The 18,382-nt window shown below is 35.8% G+C and overlaps 1 protein-coding gene across 2 annotated transcripts in view; it reads left to right on the top strand.

Moving 5' to 3' along the window:
• LOC116413457 (homeobox protein Nkx-2.4-like) overlaps nucleotides 1–18,382 on the top strand; it is a 53,866-nt gene that overhangs the window by 23,247 nt on the left and 12,237 nt on the right. For both annotated transcript variants that reach the window (XM_052900525.1, XM_052900524.1), the window contains exons 3-4: nucleotides 7,787–7,935; nucleotides 13,307–13,402. In XM_052900525.1, the coding sequence (XP_052756485.1) occupies nucleotides 7,787–7,935; nucleotides 13,307–13,402 (245 nt within the window). The remainder of the gene's footprint in view (nucleotides 1–7,786; nucleotides 7,936–13,306; nucleotides 13,403–18,382) is intronic.

The following is an 18,382-nucleotide window of genomic DNA, read 5'->3' as shown; positions in this document are numbered from 1 at the left end:
CAAAATTAATATTATTATAACATATCAGCCTTTAATTGTCTACTGCTACTCTTGAGGGGTTTTGCCAGTAGTTGCTACGCTTGGCAGGCGGTTTAGCAACCGCAGTTAGGCTTTGGTGATGTTGGAAGAGAGACGCTGCTGTTCTTCCCTCGCCCTCCATTAGTCGACTCTTACGACACCGACGGGAAAGGAAGAGCTGGCCTATTCTATGCTAGGACCATATGGTAAAAATAGATATATCCACATTCAGTTGCAGTAATGCACAGTCAATCTGTAGTGTACTTGAATACGTGTTGTAATTAGGTAATTTGTTATTGCAAATAAAAAGGTCTCCAGTGTTTGCTCTGCCTCCAGCCGTGTCATCGTGTGACATCGCTATGTCAACATTGACTAATTATTTGTTTGTTTAACATATTTTTTTATATACATTGACTATATCTCGTCATTATTAATAATTTTATGTTTATCATATGCACTCTATACGACATATGCACTATCGACGTTTTAATTTAAAACGCGGAACCGAGTATATGAAGTAGATTCTACTCCATAACGTTTAATCAACGCAAAATTATTTATTCATTTATTTGCTTTTGTACATTCACTTATAGTATAGATATTAGGTTATACCAAAAATGTACACAGGCGGACTTATCACTTAAAGGGATTACCGTCCAGTCTACTTTGATAACCCGAAAGATGTAAGTGTCTATAAGGTCAAAATAGTGTCAAAATTAATATGGAACCAATATGGAAAACTTATAAAACCACTTTTGATTACAAAAAGAATTGTTAGCATCGGTTCCAAATTGATGATATACTAGTCGTGTGACATACACACAAAAATATTCAATCGAATCGAAAATCAATCACTTAGAAGTTGCCTAATTAGCAATTTATGATTATTTATTTAAAAAAAAATCTGCGATGCATTTTTAATCAATTTTACAACGTTTTCCTTACATCAAAACCTAACCTTTATTGTTTCCTTACTAAAAACACGCAATTTAAGTTTAACCACTCAAACTACTAATTACCCAAAAACTTTATTCAAATGGTGACCACTAATTACAAGAACCGCCGTCAGTTGCACCCTTATCTACACTCATGTAGGAATAGTCCATCTACCACGAAAATTTATTCGAAATTTAGAAGACGAACGAAATAATTATAAAAATAAATAATAATTTGATGTTACAAACGGAAGAAATGATTATAATTTAAATGAACCTATATATAGAATATAGAATAAAAATGATTTAATGCTGAGTTTTACAAAAAAAAAAAAAGAACAATACTAGTTATTTTAATTTAAAAACTAAACTTTTTAACTGATTGTTATAAAATTTGTATGACATCGATCTGTAAGTACATCCTTTCAGATAAAAGGAAAATTTTCCAAATCGGTTATTAACTGATGGAGTTATGAGGTAACAAACATAAAATATATATACAACCGAATTCGTATTCTCCTTTCATTTGAAGTCGGTTGTTAAAATAAATTAATTAAAGTAATATTTTCAAATTCGATTGATCGGACATTTTATGGTAGAGTACATGAAGTATTATTATTATATATTTTTTTACACAACTTAGAATGGCAAACAAGCTGACGGCCCACCTGATGGAAAGTGGTAACCGTCGCCTATAAACATGAGCAGTACCATGGACATAACAAAGTATACTGTTGCGCCAATGATACCCCCATGCGTTGCCATTCCTGAGGACTCAGGTGTTATTCCTCTGTACCCTGTAAATTCACGCCATATCCCACTCTTCAAACCGAAACACAGCCATGCAAACACAACTGTTTCACGGTAGAAACACGAATGGAACAGAAGTACCCAAGCAATCGACTTTTGTACAAAGTCTCCCTCTCACTTTTCCCCTTATGCCCAATATGTATTGAGTAAATCTGTTTTATAATTATATATATAATTGCAAGAAAACATCCTAATTAGAGATTGATATATATTATTTATATTTTGATAAATAGGATGGAAGTCCTCAAAAATTAAACAAGAAAAAAAATCTACCCGATACAATGAATGTCTTTCATCGTTCGCACGAAATTGGAGTCCGAAACTTCGCATTTAGGTTTCATGGTAGAGCCACAGTGTCCTGCTCTCGGGGCGTTGGACAATTTCACGCCAATCGGCCGGTCATCAAACGCACTCGTGTGGCCGGGGGTTAAGTGTCCGCCGCCCTAGTTACTTACTTGGATCTACGCTTTCATCTTATTTTACCTTTGATTTTTAAGAGTCTCCCAATTGTAGGAGATTCTTAATTCATCCGTATTTGTATGTGATATCTGCACTTATTCCGAACAGACTCGAATAATTCTCCTTTATTCGTTTTAATCGAAGCATTTGGTGTTCCATTGTTTCTGCCTACCCTAATGGGAGACAAGCGTGACAGATATGTATGTATGTACGTATTCTCTTTAGTTTTTAATATCTATATTTATAAATAATAATACAATATTTCATTATAGCATTTAATGCTCATTCCCATACAAAATCTATTAACTTTTCCAAAATGATACTTTGTAACAGCTAGTAATATAATAAAAACATTAATACCAAGACATTTCTTATTAGTTTTGTCTGTCTATTTTTTTTATACAACTTAGAATGGCAAACAAGCTGACGGCCCACCTGATGGTAAGTCATAACAGAGTATACTGTACCGCCCATAATACCCTCCATGCGTTGCCATTCCTGAAGGCTCAGGTGTTATTCCTCTATACTCTGTAAACTCACTGCCATATTCCAGCCTTAAAACCGGAACACAGCCATGCAAACATGACTGCTTCACGGTAGAAACACGAATGAGACAGAGGTAGCCAAGCAAACGACTTTTGTAGAAAGCCTCCCTCTGGTACTGTGGTAATATATTTATCGGCATGTTTGTTTAGACTTAGACAATAGATAGATAGATACATTATTTATAATAATAACTTATTATATAAAGTTTTTTGTTTTAAGTTTGTATAAAAAATTTGAAAGAAAAAACTGCTCCAGTAATGATAAAATTAATATTGGATCAACTGTGAAAACTGCACCCAATTTAATGCAGTGGCTTTCGCTTACTAGAAAGTATTAGCTATTCCTATTACCAGCAAAATGTACTGTGTTAGGTTGACTGGAAGAGATCTCTTTTAGAGATAAGTTCGCCTTTGCTAAGATTGTTATTAACTCATTGTTGTTACTGTATGTTTTAGTGCAATAAAGAATATATATATCCCGATCACGCGGCCAAAGTAGTGGGCAAAGGCTGGTAATTATAAATATATGCTGACATTCTACACGATGCCTGAGACCCATGTCAATTGGAGGGCACGTGATATTATAATTTTTTTCACCACAATAGGCAAGGGAGCGCCCCTCCGTCCGTCTGTCCGTCGCGGGCAGTCCAAAGTTCAATTACCGAGTGTTTGTTGTCAAAATATATGCAGTCCTCGGACCCTCGCCTCGCCGTGTCACCGTCGCATGCTACCGTCGGAATTCTTGACGCGTACTATACAAGTGATCTGTACCTATATATATGTATATCAAATGAGCTTCGAAATTTGATTTTGGAAATTTAAACGAACTACGTGTCTATGGTTATGCATGATTTGTTGATACTTTAATTAAATTAAGATATCATTATAACGTTATGTAAAAAAGTATATATGAATGTGGAGGAAGCGAAAGAGGTTTGTTTAAATCGAAGCATTTGGCGTTCCATTGTTTCTGCCTACCCTAATGGGAGACACGCGTGACAGATATGTATGTATATGTATGTAAAAAAATATAATCTATTATATACACAACTTACATCTACGTGCTATGAATATCAAAAACAAGTCCTTAAAAAATTGCTTAAAGATAACGATATGTTAATTTATTGTCTAATAATTTTTACCCGAGACTTCGTTCGCATAACCAAAATTTATAATAGATAGATAGATTTACTCTTTATTGTTTCCTCTATAGAGATTACAATAGTAAATTTATTATAGATACAAACAATTACAAGAAATGATCACAATGAGAAAACAATGTGCGGACTTATCGCTAAAAGCGATCTCTTCCAGTCATTCCATTATTTATATATAATTTTACCAATTTACAAAGCGAAAGAGGTTTGTTTGAATCGAAACATTTGGCGTTCCATTGTTTCTGCCCACCCTATTGGGAGACAGGCGTGACAGATATGTATGTACGTATGCAATTTTATAATAAATATTTTTTTTTTTTTTTTTTTTTTTTTTTTATATTTATTTATAATAAATAATAATAAACAAACTATTTATAATATTACAAAATATTTATAATATTAATAAGGAATATTGATATCTTACAGAAAAAAGTAATTAAAAATACATTAAAGTTAATCATAAATTCACGTATGAATATAAAAAAATGTTTCACTTCCATTTAGGGTGTTGCTGGAAGAAAACTCTATCAGAGTTAAGCTCGCCTTTGTACTTTTGTTTACCTCTGTCATATTTTTATAACTAATGTGTACAATATAGTACATTACTGCAGCGGCCAGCAACTGAGGCATTGATGGACGAACGTGCAAATGTAGGCCGAGGCGTAGCCGAGACACACATATGTGAGTCCATCAATGCTTAGTTGTGGCCAAGGCTTGTATAGTACTTTTACTTTTTACTTTTTAAGTTTAATGACGAATAACGAACAATAATAATTTATTATGCGCCATAATGTTTCTTTGGTTTTTTTTTCAATAAACAGCTTTCTATTTGCAAGCCAATTCAAAATTTAAATAAAACCTTTTATTAGTTACGTCCTTGGTAGCCATGTTTCGAAATAAAAGGTCATTCCATTTTTAAATTACAGGACAGATATGAGTTTATATAAAAATTTATCTGGCCGCAAAACACGACAGATATGGATTTTCATACAACTTTTGCTGGCTGCTGCCCGCATGTATCAGGCCAGTACGGCAATTTTGATTTATCTCTAAGAAGATTGTCAAAATAATGCTCACATTTCCAAGCATGTTTGAGAAAAAGTATGAAATAAATAAAAAAAAAAAAAAAATCCAACATCAACCACTTTTTACTTTACACTTATTAAACATCTGTTTACGTGTCATTAGACAGTTGGTTATTATCAATCTAACTACGCCACTGGAAGCCATTGAAATGCCAACTAAAATAGCGCAACATTTGAATTAAACACAAAAAAAAATGAGATTTCGTGATCGCGATAACAAAATGTCCGGCGGTTCATTGACAAAGGCTCGAGCGGGCATAGACTACGAGGTGGTTTTTTTCTTTCGACAAGGCAACGATATATAGAATAATACAGCCAAAACACAGGCACTGTACACAATAGAACGTAAGACAGAATGGGGAGTAATATTTTATTGAAAGGCCCTTTTCGATGTGGAGTGTTGTGTAAATAGAATGAGCGGTGAATTCGACTCGAATAATGTGTGCGATATTGCCGCCGTGCGCCACTCAGTTGCTGCTGACGTTACGATATGTAATGTTATGAGATTTGAACTGTTTGTATGCTCTTGTACAGTTCACTTATATGCCCTATATATATATATATATATATATATATATATATATATATATATATATATATATATATATATATATATATATATATATATATATATATATATATATATGACTCGGTAAACGTTGTTTTACCATATACATTATTTCTAAAACTATACATGTAAATATAACGTACTACAATTATTATAGGCATTCCATTGCCACCTTGCAACCCTATTGCGGCATATAAAAATTGCGATTGAACAATCAGGGGTTAATCGTAAAAGCGTAACACTTATAACGCATTTTCAACCGACTTCAAATAAAAGGAGGTTCTCGATTTTTTCTATTTTTTTATGTTTACTAACCTCATGACTCTTCTCATTAGAAAACTTTTCTATACCTATCTGAAGGGATATACTTACTTAAATTAGTCTTATAATACTTTCAATCATTTAGTGAATTAGTTTTTTTTTCAATAGTTTACTTTCTTTCCCGCGGATAACTTAATGGTCGAGGGTTGAGCAGCAGCGTCTCTCAGTAATGTTTTAAACATTACTGAGAGACGCTGCGGTTTCCAATCCGCCTGCCAAACGTGGCAACTACTGGCAAAACCCCCCCAAGGGTAAGGTTTATGTTCAGCAGTGGACAGAAAGGGTGATATGATGATGAAAAAATGATGTATTCTGTTTAGAGGTGCTTGTGTGTCCATAGCCTGAGATTGTGCTCCACTTCTTATCTTCTCACATCTTTCTTCCTCCTTCTCTCAAAATAGCAAATTATATTCAGAGCAGCGGTCACCGAACTCGCGTTGTCTCACACGAGTTGATAATAAAAGCCATTTATTCAATTGAAACGGCTCACTTGTTTAATGGTTTAAGGTCGTATGAGCACGATTCAGGGCAGGGGTTGGATATATTTCGTCGTATATTTTTGAAAAAAAAAAAAAATATATATATATATATATATATATATATATATATATATATATATATATATATATATATATATATATATATATATATATATATATATATATATATATATATATATATATATATATATATATATATATATATATATATATATATATTGCTTAGCAATAAGACCGCCTTTTGTACTACACTATACGTGTTGTTATATACGAAAATTGTTTTAACAAATCATGTTATGTTGGTGCAATAAAGTGTTAAATATATATAATATATATATATATATATATATATATATTATTAGTGTCTGAACGAAATAGAGGAGAAGCCATTTAACACCAAGAGCTCATAGGGAGATAGAATACGTATTACGTAAAATACGTAAAATATTTTTTTTTATACTATTTAGAATGGCAAACAAGCTGACGGCCCACCCGATGGAAAGTGGTAACCGTCGCCTATAGATATGAGCAGTACCATGGACATAACAGAGTATACTGTTTCGCCCATGATACCCCCCATGCGTTGCCATTCCTGAGGACTCAGATGTTATTCCATTCTTTATGCCAGGTTGTTTGTAAGAGATAGCTTTCAACGATAAGCCCGCCTTTTGTATATGCACATTCTGTATAAATACTCCTTGTATACATCTCTACTGTCGCAATAAAGAGTTTATTATTATTATTATTATAAATATACAAATAATATAAATAATATTATGTACCAAATTACATGATGATTGGTGAAGTTGTTGAAGCACCAAGAGGTGTCAAACATGTCGATTGACTTTTTCTTTTATAACACTAGCTATTTCCTATGACTTCGCCCTTATAAATCAGTATTATAATGTGTGCCGTGCTTTAAGTTAGAATATATCCAATTATTGTCATAGTGTACCATATTTTATTAAAATCCGTTTAGTTGTTTTAGCGTGAAGTAGTTCTCGTAATGTCTTTGAAATTTTTGATCAAACGTCAAGTTCGTTTGTAATCGTCTTCATACGTTGATGAACAATGTTCTAATGTAATCTAATTACATAATAAAACCCCAAGTACATAGGTTTTTTTAATGGTTGATAATGAAATGGTAACCTCGCCTGCGTTAACGATATACGCTGGTGGGGCACCAGTGAAAGATGATAGGTGAGAATGAAACGGCAGTTAGCTTATCGTGATATATACACCTGGAATTCAGCACGATAGTTTCCATGGGGGACCTGACAGAGCATATTGCTAGCGATGGGACTGGTAGTCTGCATTACTAACAATCCTTTCCCCCCTAGTACATACGTTGGTGAGTCGAAGTGTGCGTACCTGAGCGGCTGCTTTAGTTTCCAGGCTAATGACGTCCACCTCGGGCGGTATGGGCCACGTCAACAACATGGGCGGGCTGGCGGCGTGCGCCGGACCCGACGCGAAGCCCATGCAGTTCCCCCTGGCGCAGAGGAGGAAGAGGCGGGTGCTGTTCACGCAAGCGCAGGTGAGCACAATTCCTGGTCATATTAATATTTTTTTATTCACCAGACATGAAAGTCCACCTGATACAGGGCTGTAGCTAGACTCAAGTTTAAGGCCTACCTTAAACTTAGGTCTACGGAACTACGGTCTAGTAAGAGAACTTTTTGGTAGGGCGGAAGCAATAATTAAATGACTTCGAAAAGTGAATATGTCTAATGTTCATTGGGTCGTTTATTTTAAGTTAGAGTAATAAGTCTTTTAAGGTAGGGCTATGCCCCCTAATGCCCCCTTCCCCAAGTTGCGGCCATGACCTGATAGTAAATAGCCACCGTAGCCTAAAAAGTGTAAAATATCTCAAGAATTTTAATACCACAATGATGTCAAACAAACATACACAGCCCGTTGGATGATAAATATTTTGTTTTATACCACAAAGGTGGCAAAAAAAGCATAAAGCCTGTTTGATGGTGGTGGTCACCGTAGCCTATGAACACCTGCAATATTAGGGTTATTAGTGCACGTTACTGACCCTGAAGGAAACTTAATATATCCTGTTTAAAGAACCCCATATTGTAATCTCTAGGGAAAGCCACGGAAGGATCATTCTACAGCTTGATCGTTCGCGAGAGGAAATTCCTTTGAAACCGCACTGTACGTGGCCATACAGTGTAGGGTATTGGACATAGGTGACATCAACACGTGGACATTTCCGACCTTAAAATAATCTTATTTAATACAGTTGCATTCCACCTTATGATAATCGTACAATATATTACACACGTTACAGAATACATAACAAAATATGCACCTTGTTAGACATAGCAACCTGAAGAGAGAAAGACCTAGTAGATATTCGTCAATAGAATAATAGAATTACCAAAGGGAGACTTTGTACAAAAGTCGTTTGCTTGGCACCTCGGTCCCATTCGTGTTTCTACCGTGAAGCAATTGTTTGCATGGCTGTGTTTCGGTTTGGAGTGTGGGATATGGCAGTTTACAGGGTACAGAGGAATAACACCCGAATCCTCAGAAATGGCAACACATGGGGGGTATCATGGGCGAAACAGTATACTCTGTTATGTCCATGCTACTGCACTTGTCTATAGGCGACGGTTATCGCTTTCCATGAGGTGGGCCGTCAGCTCGTTTGCCATTCTAAGTTGTATAAAAAAAACTTTAATGGCATGTAGATTTAGAATTGCCGTGTGGTTCCCACGTAGAATAGGCCGTCTCTATCTCTCCCGTGGATATCATAAAAAGCGACTAAGGGAATTTAAAGGTTGAGAGATGTGTAGCAGCGTCCCTCTTAAAATACCACCAGAAGCCTAACTGCCAATAGGGAAAAACAGATTTAGGGGAGGAGAAGGAGGAGATTCAGCAGTGGACAGTTCACGGCTGAAATGTTGATAAGCATGATGAGAGCTCAAATTACGGCGCCGAGCTTAGTTTTACCGCTATATAATATAACAGCCCATTAATTTCCCACTAGTGGGCATGAATGATGTTAAATATATATCTATTATGTTTGGATGCAGATATATCTATACGCTGCCGATATACAGTCTATGTGTAGGTAACGGCGCGAACTTTTTGTTCACTTAGCCCCTAACAAATTCCGTATTTGCGCCCCTCAGTTGGGGGAGTCTTTATTTGCCGATCATTTTACAAATAAATACCCGTCCGGGAGCTTACCTGCAATAATTCGCAGCTTAAAGATGCCCATTCACGGTACGACAAGTCGCGATTGCGATTCGGCTGCTGTACGTATTTATGCATCGCTACTTCAACCGTAAATTATCCGCTTTTGAATATTAATGTTCCCTTAGACAGTCCTGAACTACGTCTACTGTCTCCATGTAACAGATTTTAGGTTATAACTCCATCAAGTGAGTGTCCTACGTCTTACATTGCGTTTGCTTGTACGGGGTTGCCACTCGAGTGCTTTCTACAAATGGTTGTCAGTTCTTAGAGCTGTATGACTCACCCATTATCACTTTAGCTTGTTTGTCTTTTTATGTTGTGGCCTATCTAATTACTGTTAATCCATAATTTTCACCAATATGACTACTTTAAATTAAGCCGATTTATTTTCTACTAGCTGTTCCCCACAGCTTTGTTCATATCAACTGATTCATATAACTTACTCGTGTACCAAAAGAATTTAAATCTGTCTGTTTAAACGTGATAGAGTAATAAACATAAAAATTTTTTTACAAACTTTCACAATTATAATATTAGTAGGATTTCCAAGACAAAAAAAAAACAAACTTTTCTATTTTCTAGTAATAACAAGTGGAGAATAGATTTTTTTAGAATAGATGTTTCTAAAATATCTCAATAGATATTAGTGTCGTACCGTGAATAGTTCGCCTTGTTAGGGGAGATTTTCCTGATCGCGTCAAGCGTGAGAGTTTTATTGTGCCCCCATCGCCATGGTAACTCGGCCACGTTATACATTTAACCTCAGAGCAGTGCTGATGATGAGAAGTCACTGCAATCATATATACCTATCTATATATCTACGTAGCTTTTTTTTTTAATACAACATAGCAATGGCAAACAAGCTGACGGCCCACCTGATGGAAAATGGTAACCGTCGCCTATAGATATGAGCAGTACCATGGAAGTAATAGAGTATAATAGGACAGAGGTGCCCAAGCTATCGAGTATTGGACAAAGTCTCCCTCTGACTCCGTTTCTGAAGAACCTCATGCTGTAGTCTTTTAGAAAAACCTCGACAGGGAGCTCATGTCACAAACTGAGCGTTCATGGGAGGAAACATATCTGAAGCGTGTAGCGGTTCTAATGCTCGCAATATAGTATCAGGTCGACCTCCACGCGGTTCCTCCTAGAAACCACCGTAATTCGTAATGATTTCGTCACGATAGGCTAACTAATCTGCTTTCATCCTCACCTATCATCACACACTGATGTCTCAGCAAAGTATACCAATTGCTTGCGGGGTTGCCATTCCATTACCTATACATAAGTATAATAAAATTGTAGAGATAGAATGTTTGTACATAGAAAAAAACGCTAAAGTTTATAAAAGTCAGATTTTTTCAAAATCTTTTGTTTCTCTGTCTGTTTGTCTGTTTGTACGGATTAATCTCCGAAAATGTTGGACCGATTTAAATGAAATTTTGCATAGTGGCACCTTACACCCCCGGTCAATATTTTAGATACAATTAATCACGGAAAATTAAAAAGTTCCCGTAGAATAGTTAAAAAACTATAGTAACTTATACAGCTTAGTTTACAACCTACTTAGGTAAAGTAATTTTGACCTAAGACAAAGAGTGAGAACGACACGTCATTTGTTAATTTTGGTACAGTATTCCCCGACATGATAAATAGGCAGGTACAGGGGGGAAAAGGATTGTTAGTATTGGAGACTAAGAATCCAATTGCTAGCAATATACCCAACCAGGTCGACCTCCTCGCGGTTCCCCCTGGAAACTATCATGGTTAATTCCTGATGAATTCATCATGATGGGCTAACTGGCCTGTTTTCATTCTCATCTATCACCCTTCACTGGTGCTCCGCCAGCGTATTCCGTTAGCGCAGGCGGGGTTACCATACCATTTTCACCCATAAAAAAAAAATGGGTATTAGCTAGTAATCAATAAAAAAAAAAAACAAACCATAAACAGCGTTTGTATCTATGGACGAAAAGAAATACAATCCATTAGCCATTAACCTGTAACGAAATCCGAAACAAAGCAATCTACAGTTACAAATAAACTTATATATCTATATATATTACAATATATAACCAAATTACATGAACGCAAGCTATTTAATTGCGAGGCGGGGTCGCCCCCGCCCCCTGCCTGCCGGTGGCTCAGCCCCGCCCCTCGCCCCTGGGGGCTCAGTATAGGAAGGCAGACTGTACCTACTTATAGTTGATGTAATTAATTCTATTCCGGAATATTCCTCGTAGCCAGTTGTTTAATACGACAGCCGCGTCGCCGTCATCGTCATGGCGCGCATCATTTGTTTTTTTGGATTTTAACAAAAGGGCTTTTTTTTATTGGATGAAAATGGAATGATAACCCCGCCTGCGCTAACGGGATACGCTGGCGGAGCACCAGTGAAGGGTGATAGATGAGAATGAAAACAGGCCAGTTAGCCCATCATGATGAATTCATCAGGAATTAACCATGATAGTTTCCAGGGGGAACCGCGAGGAGGTCGACCTGGTTGGGTATATTGTTAGCAATGGGATTCTTAGTCTCCATTACTAACAATCCCTTTTCCCAAACAAAAGGGGTTTACTTTTTTTATATACTTGTAAATTAATAAATTAATGACATTGCTGTGTCCTTCCAAGGGGGTTGGAGTTCATGTCGATTCTTTACCTTTAATAACTTAAAACCTATATTGTTACAACATGAAATAGCAATAAATGATTGAATTGAATTTAAACAAATGCATCAACTGCTAACTGTCCACTCCTAAATATAGGCTCCCCCTTGGAGGGTTTTACCAGTAGATGCCACACTTTGCTGGCGTATTGGTAACCGCAGTAAGACTTTGAAGATGTTTTAAGAGGGACGCTGCTGCCCATCACTCGCCCTCCCTTAGTCGCCTCTTACGACACCCACGGGGAAGGAAGGGGTGGCCCATTCTATGTCGGTACCACACACAGCTAATTATATACTTATGTACCTATAAATAGATAGTACTACTTTCAAATTTCATAATATTACATTTAAGTAAAAAAAAAACAAACAAAAATAAAAATTACAAGAATAAAATCATATTGATCCTACACCTAATCCATACACTATTCTGTTAATTAAATTCACTGTTATATAAAATATTAAATAATAGTGAATGTAATAAATACACACATTGTATTTTATCTATATTTCTTACTACCTACATTTTTTTAAAATTTTTTTTTACGGAATTTCGCGGCTCACTTTTGGCCACAACAGAATATCAGTGTTTCGCTCTTTTAAGGGCGAAGCAATAAACTGAGTTGTGACCATTTTGTGTTACTATGGTACAGGCATTAAGGGAAACATTTTTTACTTGTTTTATGTATTTTGTATTTTATTTTTTGTATTTTATATTTGTTTTTTTTACTGTGCACCTGTGTCTCTTATATAAATTATCTATCTATTTTCAATCTACTTAAAAGAACCTACCAATCTACTTAAAGCAGGCTCTCAGTTCGAATATATATTTTTTGTTTTGTTTTATACAACTTAGAATGGCAAACAAGCTGACGGCCCACCTGATGGAAAGTGGTAACCGTCGCCTATACACATGAGCAGTATCATGCACATAACAGAGGATACTGTTTCGCCCATGATACCCCCCATGCGTTGCCAGCTTGAACTGTACATGACTTCTAGAAGTTTACAAATATTCCATTTTGCAGGTGTACGAGTTAGAACGAAGGTTTAAGCAGCAGAAGTACCTATCAGCGCCTGAGAGGGAGCATCTCGCCTCGCTCATACATTTAACGCCAACACAGGTGAGTAACATACATCTGATAGACACAGTGTCTTATACTGTTTAATGCATAAGCCACTTAACGTTTTGCTGTCCCTCTAGAAAATAAGGGGAGGCTTTTTTTTTATGGGTGAAAATGGTATGGTAACCCCGCCTGCGCTAACGGGATACGCTGGCGGAGCGCCAGTGAAGGGTGATAGATGAGAATGAAAACAGGCCAGTTAGCCCATCATGATGAATTCATCAGGACGTACAACAGGCGAGCTTAACTCTGTAAGAGTTCTCTTCCAGCAAACCCTGAGTGGAAAGCATTAATTACCAGAGGGCAGTGTGCGTACAATAATAGGAGGAAAAAGTACAGTTGTAAGAAATAATAAATATTTGACATATATACAAAGTAACTCATATAATTAATAATAAAATACATACATATATGTATATAATAATACATATACATATATACATAAACATAAAATATCTCTTCACATACAAAATAAGTACATATACCTACATTACATATATATACATAGACATAATAGGTTTATGAGGAATTATATTTTTTTTTTATAAAATTGTGTATTTAAAAAATCTGCCGCTATTGTTGTGTCGTATATAGGCCACGGCCTAATAGCTAAATAGTAATAAAGTAACATAAAGGTTTTACGTTTTTTTCTCTAAGACACCATAAAGGAACACAATTTAAAACAGCGTTAAAAATTTAGTTTTACGATAACATAGATTACGTAGAGTTGTCGTAGACGTCGTAGCACTTCGTAGACCTACGCAGTATTCTAATCTGTCGATATGTTAAGTTACCAAACGGAATAAATATTGCTTTATTAAAAGAATACTGAATGACATGAACAAATAGTTAAAATAATGAGGTTGTTATTGTAAAATAATTAGGTATATCATGGTTGCATTCAATAATTAAATTCGTTGCTTAGTTATCTTTAAATAAATGAAGTAGTTCTTATTGTATACTGTTTTTTTTTATTTTCAATAAAAGGAGAATTGTTAATATACTCAGGAGTGGTAACACATTTAGGGGGAAAAGGTGGCACAATATAAGCTTATATATAATATAATTATTATGGACGACAGTCGCCACTTTCTATCGGGAGGCCGTTGTGTGTGTTAAAAGTATATTTTTTATTATTTTATGAGTTTGAAATTTCATTTAATTCTTTTCATTGCCAACATTATAAATTGAATAATATTCGAATGACGAATACTGTTTGACTGACAAATTATTCGATTAATTAGATTATAATTATTTTATATAAATACATCATATAACGCTGTGTGTTGCGGGTATTAATGCGACACCGGTCACACACCAATAAATTAGCAACGTAAAATAGGGCGTCTCCAAGCGACAGACGAACGGACGCCAAGCACCGGGCGCCGGTCGCCGGGCGGCCGCCTGAAGCAACTGTTACCGACACAGACAACATAAATCACAATATAATCGGTTTCATAACCACCGCCTCCGGCTATGACCCGAACCCGGAACATCCCCACATTCAATTACGGAACAAAACGCATCCGATAAAACACGGGATGAGGGCGCGAAACGCCTCCGGCGGCCATGTTGTACCACGTTCGTTTGTTATTTCTACCACTGGCAACACGCAAGACACGTTCGGGGTTAGCTCGTTATGTTGGCATCTTGTTTCACGCGCCGCCGACGGCACCAGTGGATCGGGGAGCTTCGCTTTGATTCTCGAGGGCCGTCGCGAATTTTCCTTGTTTGATTTTTTACCGTGATCTCGAGTGGTGTCTTCAAATTAGTGAATACTCATACACATATCTGCATTACGCGTCAACTGCTACGGGCGACTGTTCCTATATTATATACGTACAGTGTACATATAGAATTTGTACGCCGTTATTAATATCTGTCAACGGCACGCGACCCGTTTTCCCACATTCGCGAGCGTTCCTAAATTCAAATCCTTCATAACAAAGACTCAATAATCTCGGCCGTGTCAATATAAATTTCATAAACTCGCTGTGTAACCCCAACAAAGGGCCGCAAACATCCATGAATAATCTCCATTTTGAGGGTGTCAACACCATTTACGGCGTCGCGTTTGAATTCGCGCCAAAACAAACGTCAAACTGTACCGGCGGGAACAATGTACGCGGGCGGCGGGCGGCGGGTGTGACGGAGGCGCGCGCTAATTCGGCAATTATAATGCGGTGCATTGTCGTCATGTTGATTGCTCGGTGAAGCTCGCCCGGGAGCAGCATTGTTTCTAATACAGGTTGATTGATCCGTCAATTAACGTAATCGCACTAGATATAAACAAGTTCCTATATCACCCACGGCTAATTAAACTAGGTAATTACACCGTAAAGATCAGTTTCATTCTAATTGACCAAATTATTTTGTTATATTAATATATTTTATATAATATATTAATATAACTAGAGTTGATTTAGTAAGCTAATATGCAAGTCAAAATTGCAGTAAGTGGTTACCCAAAAAAAAGTATGTTTTCCACAAAAAAAAAAACCGACTTAGATTGTGGCATAGCCAGATATTTTAATTTAAAAACTAAACTACAATGCTGATTTTAATAAAATTTCTATAGGACCGATTTGAAAGTATATTCTTTCAGATAAAAATAGAATTTTCCAAATCAGTTTACAACTGGCAGAGTTATGAGGTAATAAACTCACAAAAAATACAAACGAATCCTGTATAATCCATACTTGAAACTACTACAAAATCTGTACTTGAAATTTTCATCTTATTATATTCATCGATAGGTACGTAAATCTAAACGGGGATTATTTTACTGTCAAGTTGTTTATTAATCTAGTTGCAATATTTTTTATATAAAAAAAAAACCTTTTATCGGTAACGGTCGAAACACCCTCGAGTTGTCACTGTCAGCCGCACTCGGACGCCGCGCCGGCCGCTGGCCGCGGCGCGTGCTCCATACTTCTATGCTAGGAATTAATCGCAATCTATTGGCTTACCAGATTTTTTACCGTGTTTATAATTGAATAGAATTAATATTTAGTTTAAAATGATATTTTCCAGATACCACGTACATTTTTTTTAATAAAATACCTATCAATCCAATTCAAGAAATAAACAAGTTGTTAGGGTAAAAATATTTTTATAGTAAAATGTTACATTATAGTAAAATAATGAAATACATGTTTATTGTAAATTATTTTTTTATTTTTTCTCATTTTAAGTATCTAATTGCATTAATGTACTTACGTAGGCACTTGTAACAAGATGTTACAGTAAATAAGACCAGTTAAATTTTGTATTACTCGAATTTGCAATTTTAATATTTTGCATTGATTTCTTAGTCACAGTTTTATTAAACATCGCCTGTTTTATTTAGTTTATCTCTAATTATCCTAAAAGCCATTTCGACGTTTAGAAATCAAACTCTTGTTAGGTTGAACGCATTCCGTTCTTGCATATTCATCGCAAAGTTAAAATAGAGAGAGACTGCGCAATAAAGGCTAAGTTCGAGCCCAGAGCTCGATAGCGGCATGGCAGCCACAATATTCCGCAGTATTTGACGTCGGAATGCAAACAGAGGGCTCGCGTTTCGTTATTTAACTTAAGTAAATTTCTATGTTCGCGACGCACCGCCACTGTTGATACTGCGACTCCCCGAGCTGACTGCCCGCTTCCATTTTCAAATTCGAATTTCGAAAAGGATTTCTTTTTAATATCAATATTGGAGACATTTAGCTGATAATAATCGCTACTGATATTTGCATTTGGGTATAATAGCCATACCCAGAGTCAAGTAATAGTATACTCTGTTATGTCCATGGTACTGCTCATGTCTATAGGCTACGGTTACCACTTTCCATCAGGTGGACCGTCAGCTTGTTTGCCATTCTAAGTTGTATAAAAAAAAAAACTTTGTTCTAATACAGATAAAGTATGTAATCTATGCAACCAGTTAATTGAATTTAAAAACTTTACAGTATAGAGTGTCTAGATCTATTGTGATACCTGTCGATAACGATATTTTGGATAAGAACATATTAAATATAGGTACGTTGTTGTACAATAATATGAATATTCATTTATATTTGTGTTTTAATATTTCTAGGCGTGAATGGCGTGAGCGTGAATGAATATTCTAGTTTCGTCAATACAAAGGCAGGGCCGACTCTTGAATAATTTAATAATTACTTGCTCTATGGTTAGCGTGTGATAATAGATTAAGAATATTCACATTCTATTCATTTCATTTCGAGATATCATAAAAAGCTACTAAATAAAGGCATGTTTGTTATTTATCGGATTTAAATGAAATTTGATATACAGTTGAATACCTGTGTTTTAATGTTTTATTGTTTTTTTTTTTGTAATAAAAAAAACAAAGATGACCTTTATCTTGAATAAACACATAATAAAATTTTTCTTCTTGATTCATACGGGAACGTAATAAGTTGATTTAAAGTTTACTTACTTTAATTAAATTTAATATAACTTTAACTAGGAAAGCCGTAGTACGTCGGTCATTGAACTTGTAAGATCTAATAAAAATTAACAAAAGCTTATACAAGTAGTGCAACACAATCATCCCTCCCATTGTCTCTGGTCACGACGAGCACGGCGGGCTGTTGTCTCTGGCTCTTGGCAGCCGGATGCGGCGTATGCGGGTGCATGATTTTAATGGGAGCAATAAGATAATGGTGCTCCATGGACCGTTAGACAATGACGCTGTCTGTCACACTGCTGATCGCTAACGTTAGGCAGTAGTCATTGATGACCAATAAATAGAAATAAATTTAATTAACATAAACTTAATTTTAGGCGTGTTGAATGGTATTTTAAGTAAAGCAGTAAGCAGTTTCAGTCAAGACATAATCCTCGAATTACTATCCGTGTATTGATATAAATAAAAGACTTTTCCCAAAGACAAAAAAGTTCGTTTATAAAAATAAAAAAATATGTCTATGTTAATAAAGCGGAAATGTTTCAACGCCCCAATTTCTGTAGCCAGAC

This window comes from Galleria mellonella, unplaced genomic scaffold, assembly GCF_026898425.1.
Source record: "Galleria mellonella isolate WM207_F2 unplaced genomic scaffold, CSIRO_AGI_GalMel_v1 utg65, whole genome shotgun sequence".
NCBI classification, from domain to species: Eukaryota; Metazoa; Arthropoda; class Insecta; order Lepidoptera; family Pyralidae; genus Galleria; species Galleria mellonella.
This window is presented reverse-complemented; position numbering and strand designations above follow the sequence as displayed.